Here is a 23,672-nt window from a genome sequence, read left to right on the forward strand (position 1 = left end):
AAAATCAGAAATCTTTATTAAAACTCAAAAAAGCATTAATGGGACACCTCCAAAATGAGACCATTTGTACTTGCTTACAGGATATTGGTTAAGCAACATTTACTTTTCTTACTGGTATGCATGCTTACTACCTGCAAAAAGAATCTACCCTGATTGGTTGTTATACACTATATGCTAGTCTAATTTGCCACCTATTTCATGTCAACCAAGCAACTGATTCTTTGTGATCTTCAGTGTTACTCTGTTGTACATGATTTTGTTACTCATTGTACTGTGCTACCTACTGTTTTATTCTTCTGTGCTATTGCATTGTGTTTTACATGTTAACTTCAGGTTCCTATTAGAAGACCGAAGACGCATTCTTTTGAATGTGTCTTGGTTGAACTTAAAAGACTGAAATGGCAAAATATTGAAGCGTCTTTTGAGTAAATTCTTTCCCCGGGAAAGAATTTGCTTGGCCGCTTTGTTACTCTGCCGTTTTTGGCACGGTAGTGCGGTGTCAGAGTTGGTATATTTAATTGGGGGGGTGGGGTGGGGGGGGCGCAACCCCCCCCACACTTAATGTCACGTTTAAAGTGTTTTGTTTTTTATTTTATGTTTTTGTTGGAACAGCGATTTTTTTTCCCTTGGAAAAAAATTGCTGTTCTGACAGTTCGACATTGTAAGCTTTTGCTGACATAGGGTTGATTAATCACCATTCACTTTTTTTAAGCATTCGGTGATCTAATATAGACCCGTTAACTTCTTGGTCGTGACTGAAAAGGGTCAATAAACCAGCTCACCAACCTGATTAGCAAAATAAATAAAATAAATTGATCATATCCATAAGGACAATAATGTTGTGGTCTGCTCATATGCAGTAATCTGCTGTTGCATTGGTAGCAGTGATTAGAATATTTTGTGAGTATGTTATAAAATCTTAGATTACACTGCCTAGATGTACAGTAAGTCATTGCCACTGCACATTTCGGCACTGAGTTATGTAGGCATGGCATAAATTGTAGCCTTAGGAAAGCAACACTTCTTCTTTATTCAGTACACAGATTTCCTTCCAGTCTCAGTATGTGTGGTTCCCTAGGTCAGTTGTGATACCCCCCAATGCATATGGATGAGTTCAGCACTACTGGTAGGTCTGGTCACAGTTCCTTCTTGGTGGACTGGGACTGCTTCACTGCCTGGATATGCTTGGAGTTTGGCCTAATTTTGAAACAACCAGCTTTTCTCTTGTGATGTTCAAAATGTATGGTAATACAGTACACATTTCATTGCTATTATTACTCCAAATATAAACACTGATTTCATTGTATAGGTTACTCTAAATGACTACATAACCCTAATTCCTGGAGTTAAAATTAGTGTATCACTTTTCCTGCTTGCAATTTTTTATTTGCTGACATGCATATCATTTTGTAAGTAAAGTAATATACTAGAGAGTATGAAGTAAGGCAACATCTTTTAAATAAACTGAATGGTATTTTAATTTTCTTTTTGAAAACTCTGTTTTCTTCATGTACTCTTTGGAGGACAGATTACAGAACAATGAATGCTATGTGGCTTATTGTTAACTCCCTCTGGCCGCAAAGCTTGACTCTACCACTGTGGGCATTTTCTTATATTATCTGTGCATTGACTCTGGTGCTTTGTCATATTTCAATACTTCCTAATTCATTGTTTTTCTTTGTTGGATTTTCCTGCCTTCTTACAGATATCTGGGAGGCTTGTTTGTTTATTTACCCTGTGTTGAGATGATTAGTCCACTATGCTAGTGGCCACTTATCAGGGGAAAAATAATTTGGTATTTATACTATTAGCAGAAATTTGACCAGGATATTGTGGAATTTCCTATAAGCTTTTCACATACAGGGACACTTTTCATGGTGGTACTTCCTGTCTTCCAGTCTGGGCATGAAGGCGGCTTGTAGAAGCATGGAGGAAATGGAGGATGAGGAGATTGGAGAAGCGTGCAGTAAGGATGAGGATGTTATAGCAATGTTTGTGTTGAAAGCAAGGGGTCAGAAGGGGCAGGCAGGTGAACCTGCAGATGAAGGTACAGATAAAGTGGTCGAGCTTTCTCAAAAGGAGAATGTAGCAGAATCAGTGATGCATTCGGAAGAGAATTTCTTCAGAGATGAGGTATCATGCAGGAATGTGTTACAACTCTCCAGTTGGAAGGTTTCAGGATGATGTACTATTGGACTTAGTTAATGCAAGTGAGCTGGAGACTGGTAAAAATGTGTTCCAGGGATACCTAATGGAGAAACTACAACAGGAGGAAGATGTGGTCAGGAAAGGTAAATTGTGTGTGGTGATGGTTAAGTCATGTGCAGTGAAAAATGTATAAAAAAGAGACTTTTTACTGTACATTTTGAAATAAGGAAGACACTGAACTGAACAAGGTATGGGATGAAGTAATTTTACCATTAGGAATTGAAGCAAGTGATGTAAGAGACTTTATACATATTAAAAAAGACATTTTGTGACATTATTTTTGAGACTGGTCAAATAATGGAAACATTCTTTGAAGAATATGAGAATAAGAACAATAGTATGCCATGGAATATGTATGTATTTAAAGCATCTTATTGAGAGATGTAGAAAAACATTAATATACAATTTAGGACTGAAGTAGTTAAAGCGACTAAAAGGACATTAACTTATGTAAAAATTTATTAGATATGTCAAAAGTTTATGATAATAGAGATTTATGGACTGGGGCATGGTATTGTAATGTAATTTTGAAAATTGAAAATTAACGTATTGTGCATTTACCAAGTGCCATAAATGTTGAAAGAAACAGGAACATGGTAAGATATTGGGTTTGGCCTAAAACATGCCCCTTTGTGGTAAAAATGATCATTTAATCAGTAATTGTGATAAAAAAAGATGTTTTTCATATAGATAAACAGGACATGATGCAAGGGATTGTTAAGTGAGATGTTACAAATCTAATAAATAGGGTCATTTAGTGGGGGACTGTGAAGAAAAAGGTAAAAATATGGTGGCTGATATTGTAGAAGTATTAACAGAGAAAGGTCAAAAGGGTGAGGCTGGGCAAAAAGATTTAGAAGCAGTGGAAACACAAATAGAAAGTATGTATAGAGAACAAGTTGCACAAAAAGTTAGTAGGCAGGAAGAATTTACGGGAAAAATGGAAGAAGAAGAGTCAGGATTAAGTGATAGTGATGATAAACTGAATATCGTAAAGCAAAAAAGAAATTCAATTAGCAAAAGAGTGCAGGAGAGGGAAATGAAAATTACAGTGAGATTTATAAAAGAAAAAAGAAAGGGAAAGACTGAATATATATTACTCAAGGTAGAATTACTCAGCACTAAATGTGAATAGTTTTAAGGACTTGGACAGAAAATAGGGATTTTGGAGTGGTGTAAAAAGTAAGATAGTTATGTCATTATATTAGAACACATTAGACTTTTTTTATCTCATATAGAAAGATATCAAACAGAAGTGTGGTGCGGAAACAATATTATTTGGAATTTTGGGATGGAGACCTTCTTGGGAATACTTATATTATGCAAAGATACAATTAAAGTGTTAGATGTCATGTTTGCTATAACAGGTAGAATTACAATTATTGATGTAACATGGTTGGACCATGTTATTAGAATTATTACAATATATGCACACATAAAAAATGAGAGAGAATAGATGATTATAAATATTATCCAATATGTAACAGTCAATATGGAGATTATTGTAGCAGAGGATTTCAACTGTAACTTAAGACAACAGAACAAGAAGACATATGATGTAAAATTAGTATGGGACATTACATAATATGGATTGCTAAAAATTTGGAATTTAAAAACATGGACATATAGAAGAGGAGATAAAAAACAGAAATAGATTATTTTTTTATTGTCAGAAAGTTTAGTAACAGTAAAACAAAGAGTGTTAATGAAAGGATTTTCAGACCATAGTGCAATTTGAATTTTGAGAAAGGAAATGCTGAGTGTATATATAAAATAGGGAAAGTTTTAAAAAGAGTAAATGAGGTAAAATGGGATGTTACCGAGAGAGAAGTAGTTATGAGATTATGGCAAGACCATGTAGAGATGAGAGAGTTTTATAAAGATTGGTCTGTATGGTGGTTAAATTTTAAACTGAAATACAAAAAGTGTTATGTGATATGGGAGAAAGAGAAAATATACATATATGGGACAAACAAAGTATAAGAATTTAAGTACTGATATAATCGACTGGGGTCTATATTAGCAAATCGAAAAACCCTTTACACAAATACCTAAACGCAGACACCTATAATGCAACCATGAAAATCCTGAATGCACTAAAGAGCACAAAATAAAATATCAAACTGTCATAGTTGGCCAACCCCACCACCCGCTACATACTACCTACCCAAACAAAATAAATAAACCACATACATGCACTAACCAAACCCTACTTCTAACCTAAAGTAAAACACCAAAACCCTGCTCCTAACACTACACTAAACCTCACATACACAACTAACTATGCACTATCCTTAACCCCTCCCTAACCCTAAGGTCTGTAACTGCCACACACATCCCCTACAGACATACACCCAAAAAATAAATAATGCACATACATACATTTAACAAAACCCTACTTCCAGCACTACACTAAACCACACACATGCAACTATCTATGCACTATCCTTAACCCCTCCCTAACCCTAAGGTCCGTAAGTACTGTACACTTCCCCTACAGACATAGACCCAAAATAAATAAATAATACTCATACATACAGTTAAATAAAACCCTACTTCTAACACTACACTAAATCTTACCTACATTACCTATCTATTCACTTACCTTAACCTACATCCTAACCCTAAAGTCCTATCTATCGTACATTTACCTTATGGAGCAATACCGCAGATGGGCCAACCATTACACTTCGACATTTAAATTTTCGCTGTTTTGGACGTTCGGCATTTCTATATTTCGCGCAATACGTGTTGCTCTTTTTGTATTCGCAATTACGGTCTTTTGATCTAGTAATATGAACCCAGTGTAATGAGAGAAATAACAGTGTAATGAGAGAAATGAAAGATTCATCAGGTATAATATATAATACATGGGGGAAGATTATGAATATAGTAAAAGAGTATATTCAGACATTATTTAAAGAGGAGAGGACAAAGACATGGAAAAGATGGAAGGTACATGGATTTTCTGACAGGGATAATAAGGATGTGGAAAAAGAAATAAAAATAGAGGAATTAGAACGGGTATTAAAAGTAATGAATTTAGGTTTGGCAACAGGACCAGATGGAATAGAATATAGGATGTATAAAAATTTGACTGTAGAGCAAAAAAACTGATTTGTAAAGATATTAAATGAAATGTTTGAATAAAGGATTTATGAATTAAGAGTTATGGGGGGTGTTATTAGATTTATATAGAGAAAAGGTGATAAGAGAAATATAGAAGTGGAGAACAATAGTATTAAATAACATAGATTATAAGCTTTTTATGAAAATTTTACAAAAAGGATGGAAGAAAAAGTGGGTAAAGTTGTAAAAGAATATGTATTTGGTATAAAAGGTAAAAGGGTTCAAGATTTATTATTAATAATTAGAGAATTATTACAGGATATAGTAGAAATGTTCAATCCAGTAATGGGGGATTTAAGTAAAGCTTTTGATTCAATTCATCATATAAGCAACAAGATTAAAAATGTTTGTTTTACAGCATATGGGTATAATATAGTGAAGGCTATGGCAAATGGGTGGTTAAGTGAAGTTGTACAGTTAAAGAATAGTATTAGACAAGGTTGTCCACTGAATGATACATTATTTGTATTAGTAATGAGTACAAAACCTACATATATACACAGATAGATAGAAGCAGTGAGTTATATTTCTAATGAAGGGATAAAAATGTCTATTTTGTTAAATTATGCATATGATATTATTATTATTGTAAAAGATGGATTAGGTATGAATGCAGTGATAAAACAATTGAAGGAGAGTATTCAGGTAATAAGTTTTGTATTAAACAAAGAAAAAAGTCAAGGTTTAGGATTCAGTGGGAGGACTGGTGGAATTTAATTTAATATAACAAAAATTTAAATTCTCGGAATTAATTTTGGAAAAGAAGAAATTATTGAAACAATATGGAAATAGAAAATAGAGGAAATAAAACATGTGTGTGTTCTGCAAGTCTTTTAGGCTTTCATTCAAAAAAGCTCATTTAATTAATTTGATGTTGTCATCCAAAATTGCTTATTTAGCATGTGTTTTCAGTGTTCTTTTGACATTAGAGAAAGAAATCTAGAATATAATATGTTCTTTCATTTAGGGATCAAGGTTGTACCTGGTTAAAAGAGTGGTTCTATATGTGAGAAAAGAAAAAAGGTTGATTTGGCCTAATAAACCGTATAGTTTATATTGCTTCATTAAATGTAAATAGAGTAATGAAATATTTAAAGTATAATGAGGTTTCTTTATTAACATAAATATTAAGTTTGAAGTATATGACTACCATATTGTAATAACTTTCTCCTTTTCACTAACGTGCCTATTGTATATTGTACTTTATTGTCTCTAGATATTTTTGTTATATTCAATGTAAAACTGACACTGTACCTGTCAATGTTGTTCTTGTTTTATTGGAGCTTTTCTCCCCTGGCCTCTGCTGAAAAAGGGTTCACACCCAGATGGATTATCCCGGTCAACAAATGTAAACTAAAAAAAAATAAATAAAACAGAACGGTTAACTTTTTTAGTTCAAAAAAGGTGAGTTTGTTGTAATAAAAAATGGAAAATTATAAAGATAATATTATATTTTGGAAAATAAATATGAAGATTGAAAATGAAAGAAAATAATGGTATAATAGGATTATAGCATTGAATAAAAGACTGGATGTTATAAACCGCACTGAATTTAATTACCAAGCTGTAAGTAATCCAGTTGGCTTGAACACCTTACTTAATACTTCTCCTAGCACTACAAGTGTTTCTAGAACATCAAATGCGCCTAACCCACTTTTGCGGTCACCCTTGGGACTGACAGTAGGTGAAACAGTGAATCCTTTGCTTTATGGAGCACAAGGGCAACAAATTCATTCACATTTTAACAGCCAGAATAGAAATGACTACATCAGTACACCTTTGAGGCTTATTAGGGCCCCATCTTTAAAAGACTAGGTTGCTATTCCAATGAACTTTAAGGAACCAGCATCAAATTCAGCCATAGGGCAACTGGCTGGAGGTAATATTATTACTGAAAGTTTGTGTCTGCTTGATCATAAACTGTTAAACTATAAAAAATTGTGATTAGAAATTGAATACTTAAAATAATGCATCCATTTACAACTTGTCCCTAAGGGACTACAGTTTTGGCAGTACCCTACTGGTTTAATTCCTGACTCTATTTTTCATCATGAGTTAATTACGTTATTCAACAAACAGTAACTAAAACTATTGGGCCTCATGATAGACCATTACCAAATTTCAGCCGATGAAATAGCTGAGGAGACCCAGCTTTTAGATGTACAAATCAAAACACATGCTGAATGGGAAAGATATAAATACCAATATAACAGAATATTTCAAAGCATAGACCAGCATTTATTAAAACTAAAATCAATGAAACTTAAAAAATTGACAGAGACCACCTTCAATATGAGAATGGTACTGCTTATCCCTGCCCATCACCTTCACACTCTTGGAAATCAAATCAGAATAACAACAGCAGGAGTTCCAAACTCAACCTAACAGGAAATGAGGTCAGTGGCTCAACAACTCCTTCAACTAGTGTGGACAGGGAAGGGTAACAAACAGGGAAGTAATGATTTGAGTAGAAGTAAAATAATCCTTAATATACAACAAGGACAATATAATATGGAGAATAACAACAACTATCATACCAATACTAACTTTTAACCTCAAGAACAATGGAGCAACATGCAGATCAGAGGCAGTACTTATGGGCAACAAAATTCAAATTTGAAGAACCAGAATTTTCCAGTGGGGAGACAACAATGGAAGTGCAATCATTGCAAAACACGCAGCAAGAAGTGGAGGTAACAAATATACGAGACTCTATGAGTCCATGAAATGAACTGTGACATTATTAAAAAATAGATGGCGACTTTGCGATTTATAACTACTCATCTTTCATAGTGACACCTGAACTAGTAGAAATATTAGCAAAGGGCCTCACATTTGTCCCAGAGCGAAGAATTGTCTTGGATAAAACTATATTAGATTTGAAAATATTTGTGAGAAAATTAAATCTGAATATTGTTTTGGGTCTTGCCATATCTGAGCCAAATCCTTATAAGATTGCTAGCCTGTTTAATCCCCTGTTACACCCTCTACTAGCTACATTTGAAAAAAAATTGTGAATTAAATCTCCATGCTATATCTTATAATTGCACTTCAACAAAAAGAACTAAGAAAAATCTAAAATCTAAGTAAGAGTGACTGAGAAATTTTGAATGTGTTGACAACTGCACAAGTGAGGGTAATGAAACCCGATAAGGGTGGGGTATAGTTTTCATGGACATAGGTGATTCTGAAAACAGGATAGAAAATATATTGGAGACTGATGCTTATGAATGTGTATTGTTAAATGTATTTAATGTAGCAAATCAATGAATAAGGATTTATATAAATGATTTGTTCACAGAAGGGAAAAGAGACACAAATTTGTATAACTATATGAACATATTGGCACCACTAATGCCTGTAATGTTCAAAGTTCCAAAGATCCACAGGGACTTGCAAAACCCACCTTTAAGACCTATAGTGGATGGTATAAATTCTATAACTTATGCAAGTGCTAAAGTGGTGGAGACTATATTGAAAAAATATGTCATAACAGAATATCAAATCTGTAAGAACTCCTGGTCATTCTTGGAAAAAATAGACTTGTTAGAATACAATAGTGAATACAAGCTTCTCACAGTAGATGTAAAAGACTTGTATACATCCATCCCTCATTCCATAGGAATAGAATGGGTGTCCAATATGATGAGGAGGAAGGGGGCACCTGGTATGGAAGTTGCTCTAGAAGAAGAATTATTGGACATGATATTAAACAATAGTTTATTATTTACAAAAAACAGGAGTGGCCATGGGCTCACCATATGGGGCAAGCTTCACCAGTTGGGTAATGGCCCACTGGGAAAATGAATACATTTTTGGAAACAACTTGATAGCAGATCAGATATATCTTTATACATTATCTGGATGCCATTTTTATGAAAATAAAGGGAGAGGAATCTACAGCTACTGAATTAGTTAATTTTCTGAATAATACCACCATATACTTACATTTTACATACATATTTTCATTGGCAGGTGATTTCTTATCTAGATGTGGAATTGACTAAAAAGGAACATGACAACAATTATAAATTATAAAAGTTCATAATCAAACACCGTCCAGCACTATTCCAGTGCTCACCATCACTACCAAAAATGTTCTGTAGTAAAGGGACAACTCGTTAGAGCTGCAAGGACGGTGTCTACTGAAATTGATTTTTACAAAGAATGTGACAATTTGATACAAATGTTTTTGAAGTGGTCTTATCCAGCTATATTACTGGATGACGTAACAGAAGAAATAAAAAGAAAAAGAAAAATTGGATTTTACAAACCCATTTTGAATGGGGAATCATTATCCACAAGTATACAAATGGAGAGAACAGCAGACAACCATTTCTTTAGTAATAACTGAGAGGAGAATAACAATACTAATTTTAATATTGGGTTCGTTATGACTTTCAATTTAGAAGTCAGTTATATTGGATACATTGTATATAAAAATTGGAAGTTAATAAATGAAGATAAAGAAATAGTGGAGAAAGTAGGGATTACACCTAAAATTTATTTTAGAAGAGGCATGAATTTGAAAATCCTATTAGAAGGTGACAAAAAGCCAAAGTGCAAAAATCCAAGCATGTACAAGTGTGGAAATTGTCCATACTGTAAATACATGCAGGAAGGGCAGAGTGTTGAAATTAATGGTATAAATTTGAAAGTTAACAATAAGTACAACTGCAATTCTAAACTAGTAGTATATACAGCAAAGTGTCAACAATGGCATTTGTTCTATATCGGAAAGACTGAAAGAAAACTGAAGGAATGCGTATATGAGCACTTATACAGCATAAATAAAAACAAAGTTGAAAACGCTTTAGCTAAACATGTCCTATCACTGGAAATTTAAATCTATGGTTTGGATTTCTACGGACAAGTCAAAGCAGACCCAAGGGGAGGACTCATAACAGTCACCTTAAAATTGTTAGAATTGTTATGGTAGGTATGACTGGAAGCATATAGCCACCCAGGTCTCAATGAAATGTGCTCTATCCATTGTTTGCTGAAGTTAAGAAATCTTAAGAGGTAGATTTTATTTTATAAATAATCTATATTTTATAAGAATAAGTATACAGCATCTTAAAGAATTTTAATGTGAATTTTGTGTGAGTGTCCTTGAAGAAGGAATTGTATAGGTCATATGACTTAGTAAGGGGGTATTTAAAATTGTCTTTTTGTAATGGTTTTACATCTGATGAAGTTCAAGTGAGACTACTGAATGAAAAGCTTTTCATTAAATGTGTTTTTACTTGCTTTTTTGGAGTTTGGAGTTCCATTTTTGCCTTTCTTTGTTTGCGGTTGAAAAGTTTGTTTTATTGTCGTTTTTTATCAGTTTGTAGGATTATAGAAAAGTATTGTAGTATATATCCATGGAAAGATTTAAATAAAGAAAAAAGAATGGAATTAAGGCAAGAATGGAAAATGTAAAGGAACTATGTAGTGTCAAGATTTTCTATGGAGGCTGACTATACAAAAACAAAAAGTAAAAAAAGATAGAGTCTGTTTGTATTGTGGTGATTTTAAAACCAGTGAACGTGTTTTTTAGACTGTAAAATTGTAGAAATTTTACAGAAAAAGATTCTAGATATAAATTATGTGGAATAATTTAAAGAAGTAAGTAATTCAAATATGGATATGATTGAATTGGGGTATTACAGAAACAAAAGTAAAAAAAAAGTTTGAAATAATTGATAAAAAAGTTCTGTATTTTATGGTTAATTTTGAACCAGAGAGTGAAGGAAATTATGTTTAATGAAAAATGTGATTTGTCCATGATATTTAAAAAGATAAGGTTTTGGATATGGAAATTGGAGTGAGAATCAAAAAAGTAAAAAATAAAGTGTTGTTTGTATACTGTGAAGGGAACATAGAAGGAAGATGTGACGTGTTTTGTGAATAATGTATATAGTGTATATAATGAAAAATATGTATATAAAATGTAAATAAGCAGGAATGTAAATAACTATGTTTTTAATAAATCACCTACTCTCTGTAAATGGTCCCATGAGATCTTTTATTTCCATGAAACAAAAAACATCAAAAAAGAAACACAAAGACAGGTTATTAAAAGATGTGTTTCTTTGATACAGTTTTTTCTTTCACTGCATTTCTGTTATACCTAGCTTGGATTCATCTGCTTGAGCTTTCTGTTTTTTTGCATGTTTTACATCCAGCTGGGCTACCACCAATACAAGTAGATGAAACCTCATTTTAACATCTCATCCAAAGGACAACAAACCCAGGAGTGCAGCTCCTCCCCTTATGTTACACTGTAGTGTATTTAATCTATCTACCTCATGTGGGAATAGAACTCAGTCTTTACACCAAAGGTGAATGTGCTACCTGTTGCACCATTAACACTGTATGAACTGTCACACTAGTTGAACAAACTGCTGGAACTATGCCATTATACAGTAGGTTTGGCTAAATGTACCACTAGCCATCTTAGTTTGTGGAAACTAGGCTGAAAGTCTCATTGGGGCTAACCTAATGGTGAAGGTGTTTGTCTTACAAACACAGGGTGCAGGGTTTTTCTTCTCTGGGGGATAATGGGCTGGCTTAAATGGCTCGCAAGAGCAGTTAGCTTAGTACTAATCTATGAACCTATGAACCTATGAACCTGACATATGGCAGGTTTGATTGTATGGATCACTGGAAATTCTCATCAGGTGGTTTGGGTGTGGCATCAGATGAAGAGCTTAAGAAAGTTGCAATAAAAAGTGCTGTCTGTGGGATTAATATTACTGAATTCATTCTGCATATTCAGGCTTTATGTAGATGCATGTTCACTCAGGATACAGATGGCAAGGATATCAGGAAGCAGATGTGGTTTTCATATGGATGCAGGACATCAGGAAGCAGATGTAATTTTCATATCAATGTTTAGGTCATTGATGCCAGCCTTCCCATTTGCCTTACTGAACCAGTCAAATAGTTGTTTATACAAAGAGAAGTGCTGTAGTACTCAGTGGATGTCCTCCTTCTCTTTCAGCAGAAAGAAACGTACATGCTATAGAACAGTGGTGCACAACGTCCGGCCCCAGGACCAAATCTGGCCCTCGATGCAACACCATCCGGCACCCAGAGAGTAACTAAAATTTTTAAAAAGTGAAAAAATGCTATGCCTTACTCTAGTCATGCAAACTTTTGATCACATGCTTACTTACCTAATTGACTGCAGTTGCACACACCTCTAATTTTAGCTGCGGAAATAACTATTCTTTGTTGTTTATAATTTGTAGTCTGTAAACAGTAGTACCTTTCTGCAAGAGTTTGTAACAAGTCATGGCTGCAAGCCAGAATAAAGTTAAATGCAAAGTTGATGTAGAAAACAGACAATTTCATGACTGCTGTCTTATGTAAAAATGCCAGTCACCTATACCTATTGTTAAGTTGTAACGACTTACTATGTTTTCAGGTGGCCCGCAGATGCATTAAGAATTTGTGTAGTGGCCCTCCCCCACAAAAAGGTTGTGCACCACTGCTATAGAATGTCCAGTTGTTTGTTACAGTCTATATCTTATGACCTCCCCTGCTATTACTTTCCATTTTATGATAACCAATTATACTTTACACCATTCTTAAAAGAAGGGTTTTGCAAGCCAACATTAGATTTTTTTGGATGGCTCTGCTTGCTCTTTCTCAAAGCTGATCATGACTAGCCATCTTGGTGTACATAAATATGTCATTTAGTTCCTAAAGTGTTATTGGCATTAATCATAAGAGGTAATAGAGATAAGAAATAGCATTAGGTGTCCTGTCTTTCATAAAGAATTCCTTTCATTAGTACTCATCAAATTACAGACAAAGTCACTTATTTTATTGTGCATGTCACTTGTTAAAACTGTTTTCACCTGGGGCTTTGAGCTGGTTATTTACTAGCTACCTTTCTTATAGACACACAATCTGCCTATCCAGGCTGTTGGAGTTAAATTCAAGTATGGACAGTACAGCACAGTTATGTATGGCTACTCAGCACATGAATCATTCCTCAGCATTCAGTGTAACTGTTAAGTGTAAAATGGAAAACTGAACTGTCATTTTTTCAAATGCTTTCTTTTATTCTATCCTGAGACTGCTTTTGTTTGCTTCCCAGCAGTCAGTGCATCCTGTGGTGAGCCAGACTTCCTCCTACTCCTGCATGATTCCTGCTACTTCATCAGTCAGTGTCCACAGCTATGAAAGCTACACTCCTCCACAACTCCAGACACACATGACCACTTCCAGTCTGAGCTCCAGTGGGACAGGATCAGCAGGTATGTACCTAGACATTGAACAAGTCAAACTAGACGACTTTTTGCATAAAACAGGAATGCCAGTAACACAAGGACTTGAGACAGAAGAATTTAGTCTAAGTTTACTGAACTGTACTTCTTGCTCATTAGTCTAGTTGCCCATCGCTTTCTTAGAGTGGATAAGTGAACTATATTGCTCAGTACTGTCATGTGTATATGTTTGCTCTGCACATAAAAAGCTCAATTACTTCAGTCATAAAGCCATTCTTATTTGTTTCAATACTTTTCTCCTCCTGTTTCTATTCCTTTCTCTCTTCATCCTTCCTTTTCCCTGCTTCTTTTCTTAACTTCACCACATCCTACTTTCTTCCCCTTTTCCTTGTCTCACCCCCACTTCCTTTACTATTGCAGTGAATAGAAAGTCAGTCAGGGCTTGGGTTTTTCCTCATTCTGTAACATAAAGAAGGTTCTTAGGTAGTCTGCATTTTGTTAAAAAGCAAAACATTTACACTGTTTTTATTGCCTGTTCTTTTTATTGGTACCAGATTGAGATGATTTAGAAGGGCTACTTATTTACTGCTATTCTTAGCAAACAGGCTAGTGGCAAACACAAAAAAGAAACTTTGTCTTTCCAATTTAAAAAAACATACTCCAAACCCAAAGACAGTCTAGCAAGCAAATTTCATACTGCCTGCAAACCTCTCAACTTCTTTGCTGAAGAATACTGTACAAGAGAGAACAACAGGGGGCAAATGATCAAAATCAGGGCCAGATTTTAAATATTGCTTTTACAAACTCATTTGAATAATAGATTTTGCATTAGTATGCATTTTATAAAGGATACAGTGGACAAGATTAAGCGTAGAATTTAAGCACATATTATATTTTATAAAGGATATGAAGTCTGAAAGTTACAAGTCTGTCATTATTTAGTGACTGAAATCCTCAGTGATTTGCCACAAAATCACAACTTTTATGAGGAGCAGATCAAAAACATGATGCAAAAATGTGGACATTCAACAAAGTTCTAACAGCTGAAAGGTATGCATACTTGTATATGTATATACATATAGCATATATACTATATATGTGTAGTATATGGTAATGTTATAGACTGAGGTGCCAGTAACACAGGTTTCGAATGAAATCTGTCCTAAAAATACACTGGGTATATGAATTTAGTAGAATGCAATGTGTTGTAACACGTATAGTGCCAGTGGTTCAGCTTGTAGAACACATGCTTTTCAAGTCTGGAAGATGAGAAAACTGTTGGTTCCATGCCCACAAATCATGTCTGGAAGTACTGACACTACAGTGCAACATTGCGGGATGCTGTCCTTTAAATGAAACATTAAAATGAGACCTCATTTGCTTGAGTTGATGATAGCTCATGTAAATGCAGAAAATTTCATGGCACTTATCAAAACAAGATGCGGTACTTTATTTACACCTTCATTATATGCATGCATTTTTCTTTATTGTACAAGCACATCAGAAATGTCGTTATGTAAATACGAATATATATTTACATAACCACATTTCCGCTGCACTTGTATAATAAAGAAAAATACAAAAATTACCACCATCCAATCCCTTACTACATTTTAACCTCACTACCCGTTTTGTCACACAAGTATCTATTACTTTATCCAATACTCAGTGCTTGTCATAATGGATTTCAGAATGTTTTTCTTTCCAAATAAAGCTTAATCATGTAAAAAAGAACCTTATCAACACATTCAACTTTCTCTTTAATATTTATCTTCATATTTCCCATGAATCCATATTTATTTATTAATGTTTAAAATACAGAAAGATAACAAAATATAAGAAAGGAAATTGGGTAGAAGAGCATAACCATTTGTTGTAGGTTTGACAAACAATGCAAAAATATTAACATGAAGTGCTGGATGGGATAGATGAAGTGACAACAGCAATAAGTAGAGGGTAAATATGACAGCAGATTATAGCAGCAGTGGTGGAACAAAGGTTTTAAACATTAAGTTGAAAAATTACAGCAGAAAAGGTTGTGAAAGGCTCACAGCTTCACAGGTTTATACTAGGCTAACGACCACTATGGCCGTTATAAGCCTAGCTGTGCAACCCAAATGTGTCCCACAAGTTATTGTATCTTAGATGTTATTAAAAGGGGTGTATATTAGTTAGGCAATAATTGTAATAATAACTGTAATGACTGCCTCTGGCCATCAGAGACATGGGTGACAGGCCAGGGGTGAATTTCTGATTTCCCTTTCAATGGTCCAGGTTATGCTTGAAGAGCATTAGTGAGGGCATCTGCTTCAAATGGATGGGAATTCTCTGAGATACATATCTGTCTGTCCAACATGTTCAATTTATGTTACAAGCAAAGTTTAGATACTTGAATCTAGTAGTTCTGATGTTGTTCATTTTGCAGATATACAAAAGGCCATTACGGCAGGATCCAAGGATGCCTCTCAGTAATTGTAGGGAACAGAATATAGAGATCCAGCTTTGAGGTGATCAACATAGGACATTATGTTTAGGCCCTGTATTTTTTTTTTGTGAGGAACCTTTGTGGATGTTCCAGTTGTTACATGTGTCTGGTCATGTACATACCAGTGGGGGCATTGTGCTCAGTGACATGATTGATGTGTGCTGAATACAGTCACATGATGACTTCCTTGGACCTAGATGCCATGCCCTTACCTATATGTTGAGTGACATAGAATGATTTACTTATGACGTGGGGTAATTCGCTAGGCTTAAAATGGCCCATAAGGGCAGTTAGCCTAGCAGTAAACTATATACCTATGAACCTATGGACCTTGGACACATGTTGGTCAAAGGCTGGTTACTGGCTACATGTGTTCCCAAATCCCTGACTACCAGGTCTACTGTTAGGTGTGTTTTATTGATGTAGTTAACCATGGTGGCTAACTTCCCAAAAGGTGCTATTATACATTTCTTGGAAGTGAGTTTTAAGCCATGACTTTGGCATCAATCATTTGTCTGTGTTAGACCCTCTTGTACAATGTTAGTGTCTTGTGGGGATTCTATGACTGCAGTCATTTGCGAACTTGGTCAAGTCAGAGGCCTTTGACATTGGCCTTGACTTCCAAGATGTCAAAAATTATTGGGTCTAACAAGGAGCTTTGAGGGTCTCTGTTGTTGACCGTCCTCTTTGTGGAGATGATTTCTCCAATCCTAACTGGGTCCTAGTTCTGAGCTAGCTGGCTAGCCAGTGTGTTTTATAAGGGTTTATGCTGAATTCTGTAAGTTTGTTAACAGTGCCAAGTGGGGTATTGTATCAAATGCCAGATCAAGGTAGGCAGTATGCACCATTTTACCCTCATCCATTGCCTTGATGACCTTTTCAAGGAATCCACTAAGTTTATTAGACATGACCTCCTTTTATGAAACCAGACTAGATAGGCCCACTGTTTGCAGGTTTCCTATGCCTTTGTCAGTCATTTCCATAATAATTCATTCCATAGCTTTGTATATAAGACTAGTCAGACTAATGGGTCTGTAGTTCCTGGGATATGTTGTTGGCCCATCATTATGTAAAGAGGTGACCATTGCAGTCTTCCATTCTCATAGCTTGAATCCTGTTCTGAGACTATAGTTAAATAGTGATTCCAGTGGCCTTAACAACTCATATTTCAGACTAATCAAAAGGCATCCTGAGATATTATTGGGCCCAGTGAAGTATTTGCAGGGGGAGGGCTGGGGATAATGTTGGAGCTGAATTTGTCAGCCAGCAGATTAATGATATCACCTGGCTCAGTGAGGTTGGCTGCGTTAACCACCAGTTCACCACACTGTTGTGTGCTTCCTTTGAGGTTTTTAACATTGCTAAAAAGGCCTTAAGATTGTTTTTTTGCTTGGGAAGCTATCTTGACACCAGATTGGAGTTTTTGGTCTTAATAAGCCCTCTTAGTTTTCTGCTTAGTTTGATTAGAGAGTTCTTATTTTTTTGGGAGTTACACTTCCTAGTTTTAGGTATGACTTTTTTCCTTTTGTTGTATAACTTGTTTAATTTAGGATTCCACCAGAGTGGTTTGTTTTTAGAGTTTATTTTCTGCTTGCTTCTGGTAGGTACAGCAGTGTATATGCAGCCATTGACATGGTTGTACAGTTTCTGTGAACAGTTCCACACAGGATGCTATGTTTTCTGGGTTTGGAAGGGCACTGAGTTTTGACAGGCCATTGCTTAATAAAAGGTAGCTTGCTTTGTAATAGTTCCTAACTGTTATATGGTTTATTGAGGTTACTAAATTGATTTTTATTGCTAAGGAGACAGCTTTGTTATCAGACTTTACCAGGGAGGACATGACAATGAGGGTTGCAGCATTCTTCCGTATTTGTGAGCACCAGGCCCACCTAATACATTGGAACCACTAGTGGGTGTATGCACTATCTGGTCAAGGGTGTTCGTGTCTGCAAAATCCAGGAATTTCTGTGCCTGGAAATATCAAGTTGCATAGGATTTCCAGTTTATAGAATGGGAATTAGTCTCCCAAGAGTAAGGTACTTGTTTGGCTAGTGAATGAGGCCAGTAGGTCTAAGTATGAGCTATAGGTTTTGTGGGACATAGAGGGTGCATGATAGTATGCTAGGATATGGTATGGTATTTTGTCTATGGTAGTCTTAATGTGGCGAAACTTCAGTGCATCATAATGTTTAACCAACCTAGAGATATGCTTGTTACTGATGTAGATCGAGACACTTCCACCTTTAGCCTCTGCCTGTATAGTTACTGGTATAAATGTGTGGAAGGCCCTGAAACCTTGCACTGCTGGGTTACTTTCTCTGGTTTTAAAACATGTTTTGGTAACTGCACAGATGCTTACATTCTACAAGGTGAAGAGAGCTTGGAAGGAGTTGGAGTTTCTTGTTTAAGCTCCCGGCAATGAACAGTAACACCTTAAGGTTACCTTGGGTTGATTTTGCTGTGCTGGTAAGTGTGTCAATTCGACATTGTATAAAAAGGCTGTATGGGGAGGATAAAGTTTTAGCCAATAATTGAAAGCCTAGCAGTGGACAAGTTCAGTCCATCCATAACAAAGTGACATGTTTTGTTAACAGTTTCTTCCCATGCTGACAAATATTGGATCCTACTAGCATGACACCCGAAAGAAAGCCAGTTATTAAAGCCAATCATATTTTCTTTATATTGTGGCATCATCCTTGGTAAAGGTAGAATTCCGGTTAGTGCTAGGCACGTACCAGCCTGAGACACATAGACGAAGAGATGCATAATGTCTGACTTCATATAGTGTAGGGAGGTGCAACTCCAAGTCATTTACACCTACATGGATTATGACACAATCATACTTATACCTGACGCTTCAATGACTTGAGTGCATGAATAAATTAGTATATCCTGGCTCCAGATAGGTAATAAACATTATCTGCTCCTTGTTTGGCCTGGCTGGAGGGCCATCAGTGTGTTGTACAGTGGAGTCTTCTATGACTAGTGTCTTGGGAAGTGTGTTTGCATGGCTTAGGGATGTTATAATTTGGGCTGCACTGAGTGTGGCTATATGTGTAGTGTTAGGTGTTGCTTTTGTTGTGTCCTTTTGGGTTTGCTGAAGATAATCTTTATAGTTCAAAAATCTGGAATATCTTTGGAGTTTAGGAAGACTGCATTTAAGCACTTCAACATAAGCTGGTCTATTTGTGTGGTGCACAGTATGTGTGGTGGGTGTAGTGTGTGTTAGTTTGACAACAAGGTTTATATTCTTCTTCTTCTTTTGGCTTTTCCCGGTTAGGGGTCACCACAGTGGATCATCTGTCTGCTCATGATTGGCAGTGGAGTTTTATGGTGTCGAGTTGCCAGCCCGGTGCCCAACCTTCCACAGAAGGCACACACATGCACGCATTCACATCTAGGGCCAGTTTAGGATGTATTATGTGTGTTTACATGCCAGAGTTTATTCCCCACTGACATTGTGTATGCACATCTCTCACATAGTGCATATGTTACTCTAAGGAATAAGAGGTGGTCAGTAAACATGAGACAATTGCTACATTTTCTTAAGATACCCATATCCACCAAACTGGCTTCAGAGAAATTGGGAAATTGCATATTTATGTATTCAGGTCCTTGAATTGGTGAGTTACAAGGGTGAGGTATATGACTTAGAAGGCTACTAAAGTTGATTTTTGGGATTAGAGACTAGTCTAGGCTATATAATGCTAAATTTTAATAAAGGTGCTACTGAACATGCAAATTAGCTGCCCTAAACTTCTCAACACGCAAGGTAGTTGCTCTACACTCACTGAGTTTTTGGGTACAGTTTTATGAGTAGTTTCATAGGAACAATTTGCTTTCTAGATGTTTGCATCTATATAGGGCATGGGTAATCACCACTGCACAATGCACCAAATTTAGATAGACACTAAAATCCAATAAACTGACTACTGAGCCCTCTGGCTAATAAAATGACTACACTTACAGCCTATGTGTTTCCATTCAGATTGACCAGGCAAACATCTACTGCCACTAGATGAAACAAACAAAAAAAAAACAAAAAGATTGTCAGAAATGTAATGCTACCCCAAATAAACTTAAATAACTAGAGCTAGATAATACTTTAGAAGGCAATTTCAATGCAAACAATCCAACAGCAACAACAGTGTGAGGAAATTCACTCATTCAAGTAATACAACAGTTCAATGCACAAATAATATTAGAAAATAGCAATGATTTGCTTAAATAAATCAGAAATACTTAGCTTTGTCTGGATGGTACTGAATGCAAGTAAATCACTTGAGGAATATAGGAATGCCAGGAGTTACTGAGCTCTGAAGAATGACGGTTATTAAGCTGGAGAGGCCAAGTAATACCAACATTTCAGTTCCTTTTAAATTATAGGTATATATTTTAGCTCATTTTTAATCTTTTTAAGGTGAGATATGTATCTTAGATTATGAGGAGGTTATGAGCTGCTGATGAAGGCACTGTGCAATTACGTCTTGATGGTTAAGAAAGTGTTTTGATATTAATTAGTGCTAAAAGTAAACATGGAAAACTAAATTACTTACTAGTGCATAAAAAGCTGTAAGAGTGGTTAACTTTCTAAATGGCTGTTTGTTCTCTTCTGCAGGACTTATTTCTCCTGGAGTATCGGTGCCAGTACAGGTCCCTGGTAGTGAGCAAGATCTTGCTTCATTCTGGTCAAGGCTCTAGTAACTGAAAAGAAGATATGAAATAAAAATAACCTGAGCAAACATAGCGTTCCCTCTTCTTTTTTAAAAGTTGACCACCAGTAAATCTCACTTCGTGTGAATTTCACGTTTTAACTGGAAGAAACATTTACGTTTGCCGTTAACTTTTTCATAGAAGAGTTCAACAGAGTGTGAAGTAAAGCCCTGTTTTCTTGAGAAGGAACTTTGGCACAAAGGGACAACTTGGAATAAATATGGCTAGGCTTTTAAGGGCTCTAGGGCCATTAGTCTAGTAACCTTCTATGAACCTATTACCTAGTATCTATCTCTCTGACATTTGGAAGATAATGTAATGTCAGTCTGCCCCTCAGTAAAGATACACGTGGTGTCTAAAATGTAATTGCTTTCACTTAATTATTTTGTGAATTAGACTTAACAAAATGTTACAGTTCATACAGATTCTCAAGAAAAGACATTACTTTCTTTGTTTGAATGACTGACACATAAAAGTCACATGAAAAAAAAAATCTTTATCCTTATCATCAGCTGCCAGTGGGGCTGGGCCATGGACAATATCAAGGTGTATCAGAAATTGCACCAGCACCCCTGCACAGACTACAGTTTTAAGATTCACTCCATTTATATATGATAGAGAGGGGCATTAATGCATATCAAACATTGCCTTGTTATCCCTCCTTGATGATCTACTTTAACCAAGTTATGTTTTATATTCTCTCTCAATGGTGTGGAATATATTCTGTTGTATTATGAAAATGTCACATATTTTGCAAATGAAAATGAACACTATATTTCTTGCTACGGCTTACTAATGCATATAGATCTACTGTATGTGCATGTGTAGAAACAATAAATACATGTTTGGGTACAATCTGCATATCTATATGCAAGTTTAATATAAAGAGGAGAACAGAAACAGAAATGGTAAACTGAAAATTCAAGCACTTTATTTCTTCATTGAATCCTTACTCAGCGGAACATAAACCCTAAAATTTCCACTTGTTTTATAACTCTATATTCCTGCATGTTTAAATGTATTTGTTTCTGACAGCTTTGCCATTCTGAGAGAATATTGTGTTCTAATGCCTCACTGATCTTATAATCATGTTTTATTTATTATGTATTCAACAAAGCCAAATATGGTATGAAAAACCTCTACATGGGTACAAAGAACATTAGAACTGTGCTGCCTGCTATCACAGATTTAGAGGAGATCTTAATTCAGTGTTTAAAGCTGCTAAAGGGTTGAAACAACTTTTGGAGTAAGAAATGAGGATTTTAGGCTACAAAGATCACTAAACAAAACAAACAAGACTACTCCAAGTGTTTCTGGTCCAATGAAATATAACAATAGAATAAGTTGGCAGCAGAAGTCTAAAATAATGAGATGCTTGATTGCTTCATTAAATATCTGGATCAATAAATGGGAGTAAAAAATGAAAACCCTGGTACATCAAAGAGCTATGGGCTTAAAGACCCTGCTCAGATCATTGTATAATGCATGGGATCAGATCACCGTATAATGCACGGGCTCAGATCACCGTATAATGCATGGGCTCAGATCACAGTATAATGCGTGGGCTCAGAGCATTGTATAATGCATGGGCTCAGATCATTGTATAATGTATGGGGATGTACACCTAAATGCTGAATATGAGTTGTCAACACAAAATCCATCTTTGCATGGTTGAATGAAAAATTATGTCTCTTGTGTTACAGATAACATTTTGGCTATGAGGTTATATTGACTAGGAAGTTTTACTTGCTGTTATGTGTAAATGTTAACCTGGAGTTATAATAATAAGGTACAGGAGGAAAGCCAGATCATGGTCAAATGGGGGCCTAGGCAGAGGAATGGAACAGGCCCTCCTGCAGCATTTCCGGTGTCCCATTACTTGTCTCACTCCCCTCAATTGTCATAAACACTGCTAAAAACTATCAACATGCATATTATTTTCTTTACTTTTGAAACAAAGGCAGAGATATGGATTAAATTTAATACTTTAAATTTAAATATCCTTTGTTAACCAGGTAAGTTCCACTCGGCTAGCAGTGCCTTTTCTGGTGAGAATCTTGGTGATATTTATACTACTAGGGGAAATTTTGCCAGGGCACTGGAGAACTTCCCTCTACTCTTTTTGGCAGCTCAGGTGGATGTAAAAGATCTCACAGCACCTACCATTAGCACAGACAGATAGGGCCTTGGTTTAACATCTCATCCACAGTCAGGACTGCAGAAACCCCCCTTAAAGTGCACTGTGGTATCAGCAATCCATCTACATGGTGTGGGAGTGAAACCTACAGTCTTCCCCACAAAAGGCATGTATGCTACCAGTTGTGAAACTAACACAGCTTTCACATTCTCTAGCACATACACTGATGGCCACTTGTTAAAAATAAACAGTCGCACTTTGAAAACATACTTAGCATGAGTAACAGTAAACTTCTCTTCCCTTGAAGCAAACATTTCTTGAAAGTGGATTGAAACTCACATGCACAGAAAATGCAATTTTGAAGACATTTTCCATTAAGCAGTGAAACAAAATGTATGTATCATAAAAGACCAAATTACCCATTTCAGAACATTCCAATCAACTCTGATGACTAAGTGAGTAGTGTGGTGGTAGTTAGTATATAGAAGATTAAGGCACTTGTCTCCTGTTAATTAATTAACCTGCCCTCTAATTAGGACATCTCTCTCACACATACACTGCTGAAGGAATTGTCTCATTCATGGAAGTTCTGAGTGTATAATCAAATGGTAGTAAAGCAGTTCTTATCCGGTTCATGGAAAATCAAATTAAAGCAGCAGTCTTCTCTGGAATGGCAGCTGTAGCCCTGAAAGTAAAGGTCCAATGCAAGAAATCAATGTTGTTGTGCATACAGCACATGCACAGACCACAGAATGTCCTTCAAGAAGAAAAGTGGAAT

The 23,672-nt window shown here is 35.7% G+C and overlaps 1 protein-coding gene across 1 annotated transcript in view; it reads left to right on the forward strand.

Moving 5' to 3' along the window:
* LOC122810589 (paired box protein Pax-6-like) overlaps positions 1-21,540 on the forward strand; it is a 152,827-nt gene extending 131,287 nt beyond the window's left edge. Inside the window, exons 5-6 of the mRNA XM_044082166.1 lie at positions 13,433-13,589; positions 20,663-21,540. Coding sequence (XP_043938101.1) covers positions 13,433-13,589; positions 20,663-20,745 — 240 coding nt within the window. The 3' untranslated portion in view covers positions 20,746-21,540. The remainder of the gene's footprint in view (positions 1-13,432; positions 13,590-20,662) is intronic.
* Positions 21,541-23,672: the final 2,132 nt, after the last annotated feature.

This window comes from Protopterus annectens, chromosome 9.part0 (assembly GCF_019279795.1).
Source record: "Protopterus annectens isolate FY-2018-M chromosome 9.part0, PAN1.0, whole genome shotgun sequence".
Lineage (NCBI taxonomy): Eukaryota > Metazoa > Chordata > Ceratodontiformes > Protopteridae > Protopterus > Protopterus annectens.